General features: G+C 41.9%; 1 protein-coding gene across 1 annotated transcript in view; it reads right to left on the bottom strand.

Annotated features, from left to right (window-relative positions):
* Positions 1–731: 731 nt before the first annotated feature.
* Positions 732–11,538, bottom strand: part of sparc (secreted protein, acidic, cysteine-rich (osteonectin)) — a 28,736-nt gene continuing 17,929 nt past the window's right edge. Inside the window, exons 6-10 of the mRNA XM_070878080.1 lie at positions 11,153–11,273; positions 8,029–8,165; positions 6,262–6,410; positions 5,159–5,307; positions 732–1,457 (exon numbers count right to left, since the gene is read on the bottom strand). Of these exons, the coding sequence (XP_070734181.1) occupies positions 1,429–1,457; positions 5,159–5,307; positions 6,262–6,410; positions 8,029–8,165; positions 11,153–11,273 (585 nt within the window). The 3' untranslated portion in view covers positions 732–1,428. The remainder of the gene's footprint in view (positions 1,458–5,158; positions 5,308–6,261; positions 6,411–8,028; positions 8,166–11,152; positions 11,274–11,538) is intronic.

The following is an 11,538-nucleotide window of genomic DNA, read 5'->3' as shown; positions in this document are numbered from 1 at the left end:
GTATCGTACTGGACAGTGCCTTTTTTATTATATATTGTAGTTTGTATTGTTTGTATATGAAAAATTGGTACTGCAGTCTATGGTTCAGAAATTATTTTGTACCATATCATACCTTGTTGACATTGCAACATCCCAAGTTTGTATGGCATTGTACAGCTTATATTGTGTGAGATGCAATTTGTACTATTTTCCATAGTAAATTTAATTTGTATTGTATAATGCACAGGTTGTATCAGGCACAGTTTATATTGTACTGCATTGCACAGGATATAATAAAAAGGACTATATGGCACACTGTATAAGGCACAGTTGTTTTTGTACTGAATCATAGTTTATAATGCATAGTTACTGTCGATTGCATAAATCAGGCACTGCTTGCATGGTACTGTTTAGAATACAGTTTATATTGCACTGCACTCTGAATAGGTCGCATTATAATTTACAGTGGCATCTGTTGCATTGTACTGTGCATCATTAGAAAACAGAAAGTAATACTGCAGTGTAAATTGTTACTGCATTGCACTGTGCAATGTGGAGTTAAGAAGCACGGGTATGCAATATATTGTAGTACTGTTGTGTTGTTTTATTGCATTGTACAGTGAACAATTAAGAAGCACATAACAGAAAATATTTTAGCTCCCTGACCAGGTACAATGTACCAAAGATAAGATACAAAAGTTGGAATTAATATGGATCTCTGCAGTGAAATAAAACACTTCCAACATCTCAACTGCATGCAAGAAAGATTTTGTTTTAATTTTTTTTATTAGAAAGAAGAAATATTGAAAGTGTGCTTCTCACGTGTTAGCGAATAGCAAAAGGGTACACTCGAGGTAGACTTTCTCTAATTGTACGATCACATCCTCATTTTCTAAGTTCATTTACACTTTCTTACTAACATTTGGTGTGTCCTTTTTTTTGCTTTACAATCCCTTTCAGGTGCAAGACGCATTACAACAGCATCCCTGCCTTAAACGCAAATCCAAAACAACTTTTGACAGCATACTGAAATTAATTCTCTAACACCCAGCCATCAAACTACACCAATCACTGTCTACCTGTACAAAGAAGAGAGAAGCTATGAATTTCCTGGTCTCTGGATATTAAAGGGCTAATTTAATACGCGGGTGTTTTTTTTCCATGGGCAACAATCCAGATAATACTGTTATGTTAACACATGCAAAGTTACTCTCTAAACCGACAAGGACGCTTAAAAAAACACAACAAACAAAATTTGATCATGTTTCGACAATTGAAGGAAGGTGTACGTCTTTTTTTTTTATGACAAGATGTTATTGGAAGCACATGCACTGTGTTACAGTGGTATAGATAATAAATGAGAGTAGCACCATTAACGTAGTCAGACTCTACACAGCACCACCACCTGAAGGTAGCAATGGGCAGCAATAGGCGAAGAAACACAAGAGTTTATATCAGAAGGTTGCCATCAATGTCCTCTGTAAGAAAAAGAGAGAAAAAATATATACAAATTAGCTTATAGTCCATCAGACTAAATATCTAGCATTACAAAACATAATTTAATATTTAAAAGTGGCAGCTTATTGTAACAGTAATAATACTTGCAACTATTTAGGGTCTTATCATGTCCAAAGGCCTCATATGGAGGAAGGGGTGGTGGTGGTGGTGAGGGGGGGTCTTATTTTCAGCTTACCGCCAGAGTATCAAACCAGCATTGCTGGTCGAGCGACTATTATAGGAATTGACTTCAAAGGAAAATTGGATGATTTCTATAACAGGAGTCTGATCTGCAAAACCAGTTTTATGAGCCAGCGATAAGTTGAAAGCGACCCCCATAAACTTCACGTAATCATCTATTTTTTGACTGCAGTTACTTGTTCCGCAGGCAAATGAGGCAGCCATTCTGCTTCAGCAATAATGAAATAAATGGCCAGTCAATCTGGTATTTAATTCTTTTGCTGCTATTGCACAAGGAAGGAATTTATTGGCCAGGAAACTGGAAGAACTCACTGTTTTTCTTTAAATAATGATTTTTTTTCTCACCTCCACCTGAACCACTAGAATAAGTAGACAGGACCTTGGTTTTGATGTCTTATCCCAAGAGCAACATCTCTAACAATGCAGCCTCCCTCAATGTTGCACTGGAGTGTTATCCTGGCCTCTACACTCCTGGATATCCCAGTATGGGCCACAAACCCACACCATCTGACTCAGGGATAAGAATGCTACCATCTGAATCAAGCTGACTCTAGTTTAAACAGAGGTCAAATCAGCTCATTTTTAAGTGATGAATCCATGAGGGCAGACTTTCAGCTTGTCACCTGGGTGTAAAACTAATGCTGCAGTCTGCTATTCTAGAAGCTGCACAATTTTAACTTCCATCAATATCAGGCACTTTTTTATAACAAGCATTCAATTAGTATTGCCAGCTTTGACATTGACGACGAGGTCCAACACCGCCTTCAGTGTGCCAGTGCAGCCTTCAGTCGCCTGAGGAAGAGCGTGTTTGAAGACCAGGACCAAGCTCATGGTCTACAGAGCAGTGGTGATACCCACCCTCCCATATGGCTCAGAGACATGGACTATGTACAGCAGGCACCTCAAAACACTGGAGAAGTACCACCAATGCTGCCTCCACAAGATCCTGCAAATCCACTGGCAGGAGCGGCGGACCAACGTCAATGTCCTCGCTCAGGCCAACATCCCCAGCATTGAAGCATTGACCATGCTCGATCAGCTCCGCTGGATGGGCCACATCGTCTGCATGCCTGACACGAGACTCCCAAAACAAGCGCTCTACTCATAGCTCCGACATGCTCTAGGTGGGCAGATGAAACGCTTCAAGGACACCCACAAAGCCTCCTTGAAAACATGTAACATCCCCACCGATACCTGGGACCACCCAAGTGGAGGAAACACATCCAGGAAGGTGCTGAACACCTCGAGTCTCATTGCCGAGAGCAAGCTGAAGCCAAGCGTCGACAGTGGAAGGAGCGTGCAGCAACCGAGGTACCCCACCCACCCATTCCTTCAACCACCATTTGCCCCACCTGTGACAGAGACTGTAGGTCCCGCATAGGACTCTTCAGTCACCTGAGAACTAATTTCTAGTGTGGAAGCAAGTCATCCTCGAATCCGAGAGAGTGCCTATGATAAGTGCCAGTATTTGCCTGGGTAAGTTGAAAATCTTTTGGATACTTAGAAGTTTGTTGTTCAGTTCATCATCCCCACATCTTCTGTACTACACAAATACAAATGCAGGAGAAATAGGGAAAGGGAATGCCCATCCATTTTTGGTCCTCACCTCAAGATATCCCTTAATCTCCTCTTTCTCCTAATAAACCATTAGATCCCTCTTGAATCTATTTATACTATCTGTGTCAATGAACAACTTATTTCATACTTTTATTACGCTTTATGTGAAATAGTTTTGCCTGAACTCTACTTATTCCTGACATTTATTTTTGTAAATGATGTCTCCGATTTATGAATTATTTGTCAGTGTGAAGAATTCCCCTTGATCACGTTTCTCAATGCCCTCAATAAGAAATAGGAGCAGGAGTAGGCCACCTGGCCCCTCGAGCCTGCTCTGCCATTCAATAAGATCATGGCTGATCTGATCATGGACTCAGCTCCACTTCCCTGCCCGCTCCCCATAACCCTTTATTCCCTTATCGCTCAAAAATCTATCTATCTCCGCCTTAAATTCAATGACCCAGCCTCTACAGCTTTCTGGGGCAGAGAATTCCATATCTTTACAACCCTCTGAGAGAAGAAATTGCTCCTCCTCTCAGTTTAAAATGGACGGCTCCTTATTCTGAAACTATGTCCCCTAGTTTTAGGTTCCCCTATGAGTGGAAATATCCTCTCTGCATCCATCTTGTCGAGCCCCCTCATTATCTTATGTTTCGATAAGATCACCTCTCATTTTCCTGAACTCCAATGTGTATAGGCCCAACCTACTCAACCTATCTCATAAGTCAACTCCCTCAGCTCCGGAATCAACCCAGTGAACCTTCTCTGAACAGCCTCCAATGCAAGTATATCCTTGCTTAAAAAGAGAGACCAAAACTGTACACAGCACACTAGGTGTGGCCTCACCGATACCCTGTACAGTTGTAGCAGGAATTCTCTGCTTTTATACTCTATCTCCCTTGCAATAAAGGTCAAGATTCCATTTGCCTTCCTGATTAATTGCTGTACCTGCATACTAACTTTTTGTATTTCATGCACAAGGACCCCCAGGTCCTTTAATATTATAGCACTTTGCAATTTTTCTCTATTTAAATTTTAATTTGCTTTTCTATTTTTTCTGCCAAAGTGGATAACCTTACATTTTCCCACATTATATTCCATTTGCCAATTTTTTTCCCACTCACTTAGCCTGTCTATATCCCTTTGCAGATTTTTTGTGTCCTCCTCACAATTTGTTTTCCCACCCATCTTTGTATCATCAGCAAATTTGGCTACATTACACTCGGTCCCTTCATCTAAGTCATTAATAGAGATTGTAAATAGTTGAGGACCAAGCACTGATCCCTGCGGCACCCCACTAGTCACTGTTTGACAACCAGAAAATGACCCATTTATCCTGACTCTCTGTTTTCTGTTAGTTAGCCAATCCTCTAACCATGCTAATATATTACCCCCAACCCCATGAACTTTTATCTTGTGCAGTAACCTTTTATGTGGCACCTTATCGAATACCTTCTGGAAATGCAAATACACCACACCCACTGGTTCCCCCTTAACCATCCTGCTCATTACATCCTCAAAGATCTCAAATTTGTCAAACTTAATTTCTCTTTCATAAAACCACGCTGACTCTGCTTGATTGAATTATGCTTTTCCAAATGTCCCACTACTGCTTCCTCAATAATGGATTCTAGCATTTTCCCAACGACAGATGTTAGGCTAACCGGTCTATAGTTTCCTGCTTCTTGTCTGCCTCCTTTTTTAAATAGAGGCATTACATTTGCAGTTTTCCAATCCACTTGGACCGCCCCAGAATCCAGGGAATTTTGGTAGATTACAACCAATGCATCCACGATCTCTGCAGCCACTTCTTTTAAGACCTTAGGATGTAAGCCATCAGATCCAATCACTGCTCTAGGAAAGTTAGTTTAAACCTCAACTAGTAACTGGGTCAGTTTTCTTTCCTGCAGTATGTGATGCTCACCCTCTTTGATACCGAAGCACATGGCCCACTCCTCGAGGGCGATGTATTTGTCATTGTCTGCATCGCATTCCTGGAAGAAGCGAGTGGTGCAGTGCTCCATTGGGACGAGGGGAGCACGTAGGGGAGCCAGCTCAGAGTGAGAAAGGTACCTGGTTTCAAAACAAAGGCAGGGCTTAGATTCATTAACAACATAACTTAACATTGTTGCAGCACACAACTAACTGTAAGGTGACCTAATATACTGAATAAGTTGGACATCAGTTTTAGGTTCTCCGCAAAGATTCCCCCGATTAGATATACAGTTAGGAACATAGGAACAGAGAGTAGGCCATTCTGCCCCTCAAGCCTGTTCCACTATTCAATTAGATCAGTCTGATCTGTGACCTAACTCCATATACCTGCCCAAAGCTCATATCCCTTAATACCATTGGTTAACAAAAATCTATCAATCTTAGGTTTAAAATTAACAATTGACGTAGCATCAATTGCCATTTGCGGAAGAGAATTCCAAACTTCTACCACCCTTTGTGTGTAGAAGTGTTTCCTAACTTCACTCCTGAAAGGTTATGGGGAAAGAGCAGTGGAGTGGGACTAATTGGATAGCTCTTTCAAAGAATCGGCACAGGCACGCTGAGCTGCATAGCCTCCTTCTGTGCTGTGCTGTATGATTCTATGTGGTTATCAATCTCAGATGGAATCATCTGGGCCACATTGAGCAGTCAATGAAATCCTCTAAGATACAGAAGAAATTTAGAAAAAGTCAGCACCACTCATTTACACCCCTAATTCATATCTGCAGGTGATGCTTGGAAATACAGTTAGAAATGAGCATACGGTGTAGGAATAAAATAATGAAAAATGTGAGAGAAAATTATTGGAAAGTTCAAACTAAACCTGCACTGCATGGTTCAAAACAGGACAGGTGGGAATCTTAGTGTGCTTCAATCATCCTCAATATTTGGATAGTTTTTGTTGTATGTACAACTGAAAAACCTCAAAAATAAATATATTTTCCAAGACCTGATTGACAGTAAGGTATCCAGAAATTAGAAAATTCACAAGTCCCTGCTCTACACATGTCCGGTGTCACTAGAGAAGCTTACTTGTCGGCTGGGTGTTGATCAAGTTGTCCAAATTGCCAGTGAACAGGGAAGACGAACATATTGTAGTTCTTCTCAAAGTCATGAGCCAGAAGGTCCAAGGAGTGTTCCCCAGCCTGCAGACGCTTTTCATTTTCATACATCTTCCTCACCTGTTAGACAGAAGGACAACAATCATCAGGCATACTGCAGTGATGCCAATAGAGAGAGAGAGAATTGTGAACCTGTGAAATTCTCTAACACAGAAAGTTGTTGAGGCCAGTTCATTAGATATGTTCAAAAGGGAGTTAGATGTGGCTAAAGGGATCAAGGGGTATGGACAGAAAGCAGGAATGGGGTACTGAAGTTGCATGATCAGCCATGATCATATTGAATGGTGGTGCAGGCTCAAAGGACCGAATGGCCTACTCCTGCACCTACTTTCTATGTTTCTATGTTTCAAGGGATTCTGGAAGGAGATGACAATAATTGCTGAAATTATCAGATGTCTGTATTCTCTGTAAGTGTTCATTTTTCAACAGATTTGTGTATGTATATATATATATGTGTGCATGCACTATGAGTGTCAGTATTTTCAGGGGGTCCCCAGGAGTGCATCAATATTTGCAGAGGTACTTCATATAGAAATATTTGAAAACCACTGCCATTCAGAATGCTGTACTTGGTCATAGTCACATTGTGAATACAGAACCAAGGACATGCACCATGTTGTAGATATATAATGCACAGGTTGAATGTGAGTTTGCACAGGCATAATGGGCCGAAAGGCCTCCTTATGTGCTGTAAGATTCTATGGGGTACAAATTGCCCCCCCGTCCATTTTGGTTGTTTTTACAGCAGCTGCAGTTCAGATCGACTCTTTCGCGAAATTCTGCTCTTTGGTTCTTTTTTGTTTTGATCCGGAAGTTGGTGTAAATGCGGGCGGTGACTATACCTGAGGGGCGGTAGTTGGGGACGGTATGGAGTCACCGCTGCGATGACATCATCACGACGCTGCATCACCACAGCTCTGCCCTTCACTTAATGGGGAGTGCCTTCGCGATTTTTAAACTTCAGCCCAAGAGGGGGTGCCAGGCTGCCTGGCTGAACCCGGGGGCACAATTGTCGGGCCGACATGTCAGTCCGCCGACACAAAAGAACAGGGCGGCAGTGGCAGTGAGCCCTCCCCTTTAAGAAAAGCCTCACCACTGCTGCAGAAGACCACAGCCTCACTGGGTCACCGGGGAAAAGCTTGTTTTGGCACCGCCAGTCGGGCTGGAGATTTTCCGAGGAGACTGTCACTGTCGGAGGATTAGATTGGCGTTGCGCATGGTGATGACGTGCTTAACACCAGTTGGAAGCAGCGGAGCGGTAAGGGGGGGATCGGGGCACCGCCGGAAAAAGTCTGGAGAGCAATTGGGCTAGCAGCGGCCGTTCCACCAAATGTCGGTGGCCACTCCACTCCGTAGCGTGGCCGCTGATTTGCGGTGGAAGCAGGTCTTAAGGAAAGGGACAATTTCGGCCCGTATGATTCTTCTCGCAGTCACTGGTGAATTCCTGGTCTCTGGCATAACATCATAGAGGCTTGGCAAACAGGAGGCAGATAATTTCTCAAAGGGATAGAGGTAATCAGAAGATGAGTGATCCTGGGCTATTTTTATACACCTCCTACTAGTAACTAAAGACCAAAAGAAGAGGAAATAAATGAAATAGTTTTTTTTTTTAAAACAGTTAGGCTGACTTTTTGCCCATTTTAGCTTTAATGATTAAAAAACATTTATGATTTCTTGCCTTCATCTTCTGCTTCTCAGTCAGGAGGTTGGTTTCCCCATCGTCACGCTCATAAAGGGTCACCAGCACATTCTTCAGCCAGTCACGCATGCGCAGGGGGAACTCAGCCAGCTCACTATCCAGGCAGGCTTGGATGACTGCAAAGGAATCCCACGGAGAACATTTAAAGATATTAAAAACCCTGTAGAAAGTAATTACTTTATTTCATTCTATCCTGGATTAATTAATTTCCATTCTGTCCAAACCTTTAAGAGCGTACAGATGGAAAATTAGAAGCAATTCCACACTGATATTACACACAGACTAGGATGAGAATAAGACAGTGTACAGACAAATAAGCTAATGGAATGGTACCAGAGATGCGGCACTTTGGGAACGTGAAGAGATTAATGAAGCTGGGATCGTTCTCCTTAGAATGAGAAGGTCAAGGGGAGATTTGTTAGAGGTGTTCATAATTAGGAAAGGTTTTGATAGAGTAACTAAAGGGAATCTGTGAAATATGAAAAATGTACTCAGTTATCAAGCCAGAAATAAACAATGGAATGACTTCAGTTATAAAATAATTTTCTGCAAGGAACTCTCTCAGCCCTGAAGCATCTTTTGCATGTTTATAGATATAACAGACATAAATAATGTAACGTGAAATCAAATATTTGGGCTGAACCTAAGCATTCCCTGAGTGATAGTAATCATGGAATAAGCTAGTTTGTATTTCTGGTTCTGGTGCAGGAGATCTGGTACAGCCTCCATTGGGGGAAAGCATTTTTCTGGTTAAATATTTAATGGGCTTTGCAAAACAGATTAAAGGCTGCTTTTTAACAATGTCCCTCTTTGTATGCTCCTGTTATAAACCTTTGCCTGTACTCTATTGAGGTTTTCCTTGTTGGAACAGAGTGTGACACGGATTGATAGACTGGCACTGACAAGTGTGGGCCTGTTACAATGCTAAGCGTTCAAAGAAATGAATGCTCTCCTTCCCCCGCAACCCCCTACCCTCTCATTCATTATCTTGGCCTCATGACAGCTGCTGTCTTGATGGGAAAGCTGACTATGTGAAAGCCTTTGTAATATCTAACAGTAAATCCCCATTCTAGCCTCTATAGTCAGACGCTGTTTGTAATGTGCTCAGACTATGAACGCAGGGAATAAATTGCTGTTGTGAGTTACATAATACACTGTATACGACTCTTATTGAGTTTTCTAGAAGTATCCAAAGCAGACATCTCTCTCTTTCTTGTTTTCATCCTCACCTCTGTCTACTCTCTCCCACTCATTTTACCTGGCTGCTTAGTTATCTATTGCTCTCTTTACTCCCATTTCTTTTTTCTGATACCTAATCCTTTCAATTAATTACTTATTTGAGGTTGTACTCTATATGAGTTACAGAGAAATATTTAAAATGTTTAAAATGTCCCCTCTTTACTGGTGACTCCTGCAGTGCTCATCAGAACATAGGAACAGGAGTAGGCCATTTACCCCTTCAAGCCTGTTCCGCCATTGAATGAATTCATCGCTGATCTGTGACCTAACTCCAAACACCCATCGATCAATCCCAGATTAAAATTAACAATTGACCTAGCCTCAACTGACGTTTGCAGAAGAGAGTTCCAAACTTCAACCACCCTTTGCGTGTAGAAGTGTTTCCTAACTTCATTCCTGTAAGGCCTGTCTCTACATTTTAGGCTATGTCTCCTAGTTCTAGATTGCCCAACCAGCAGAAATAGTTTCTCTCTATTTACCCTATTAGTTCCTCTTAATGATCAAATTTCCCTTTAATTTTCTAAATTCCAGGGTAGTTTGTGTAATCTCTCCTTGTGATTTAAACCTTGGAGCCCAGGCATCGTTCCAGTAACTATACTGCACGCCCTCCAAGGCCAATATATTCTTCCTAAGGTGTGGTGCCCAGAACTCAACAAAGTACTCCAGATGTGGTCTAACCAGGGCTTTGTATAGTTGCAGTAAGACTTCTACCCCCTTGCATTCTAGTCCTCGAGATATAAAGGGCAGCATTCCATTAGCCTTTTTGATTATTTTCTGTACCTATCCATGACATTTTACTGATCTATTTACATGGACCCCTAAATTTCTTTTGAACCTCTACTGCTTCTAGCTTTTCACCATTTAGAAAGTACTCTGATCTATCTTTTTAGGTCCAAAGTTGCCTATATTGAAATCCATTTTCCATAGTTTTGCCCATTCATTTAATATATTAATATCTTTGTAATTTGATTCGTCCATCTACACTGCTTACATGCTGCCTATCTTTGTGTCATTGGAAAATGTGGATATGTGGCTGTCTATTCCGTTGTCTAAGTCATTAATAAATACAGTGAATACTTGAAGCCCCAACATAGATCGGCAACATCCTCTGCTACCTCTTGTATATACTGACTCAGGTGCTCCTCTGCTACCTTCTGTATGTGGTGCCTCAGGTGGTGCTCCAATACCTTGCTTAATTGAACATACTTTATGTGTGAGTCTAAACTGCAAGTGTTGGCAGGATATTCACTTATGGGAGTATCACAACTGATCCAATCCTGTGCTCACCCGATGTCCACACAACAAGTTTTCCAGCAAGGGTCACTCAATAATCATTTTTTTTCCACCCAGTCTAGATACACTAGGGCCAGCTTTGGTGACCCTACCGCTAATCCAGTTGTAATTAGTTAACTCAGTGCAGACCATAGATTGAACCTGGGATCTTCCTGGTTTGTAAGGCTCAGTATTACCCTAGATGATGCATTATTCAATTGAGATACCAGAGGAGCCTATGTTTAAAAGTTCTATTCATACTGACTGTAAATAATCAGGAGACCACAGCTCTTCATCTAAGCAGCACCCCTTTAACAGCTGCTTCCAGTTTCTTTCTGAAAAAGGCTTTCATGGCTTTTACTCTGCCTCCAGTAGGAACAGAAAAAGATCAAATCTAGGGCAGTTCTGTTGATGAACTGTGGGACCACAACATGAAATAAACAATCCAATAGGGTGAGTACACTGACAAGAGTTCATACAGCAATACGGTACAATCAATGAACAGCATTGGTAAGAAACCATTTTACTTTCTGCAAGATTTTATCGCCCTCTCTCACATGTAATGCTCACTAAAATAACTCATTTCACATACATTTGCATGGTCCAATGTAGTCCAAGTGGAGCTTGTGGCCCTTTTTGGTTCCCTCCAATGCGCACTTAGTAGAAAAGAGCTCACAGGCACTGTCGTAGGTCTTGTTGTCGGTGCCACAGACCTGGGAAAGGTTATGGAACACAGAGATGTTACTATCTGTTTTTAATAGGAATGTAAAATAAACCTCCTCAGCACCATCATCACCAAAACATTTGAGTGGCCGAAATTTAGCCTCCCAATAAGGCCTGTTACCGCCGGAAAGCGGTGGCCACGCGGCAATGTAGACTAGCCGCCGATTTTTAGTTGAATGGCCGTCACTTGCAAAATTCTCCCCGGTGGTTTCTCCGCGGTGACCATATCCACCCCGCTCCCCCCCCCCCCCATTT

Source organism: Pristiophorus japonicus, chromosome 4 (genome assembly GCF_044704955.1).
Source record: "Pristiophorus japonicus isolate sPriJap1 chromosome 4, sPriJap1.hap1, whole genome shotgun sequence".
Taxonomy (NCBI): domain Eukaryota; kingdom Metazoa; phylum Chordata; class Chondrichthyes; family Pristiophoridae; genus Pristiophorus; species Pristiophorus japonicus.
The sequence above is the reverse complement of the archived record's forward strand: the minus strand, read 5'-3'. Positions and strand labels throughout refer to the sequence as shown.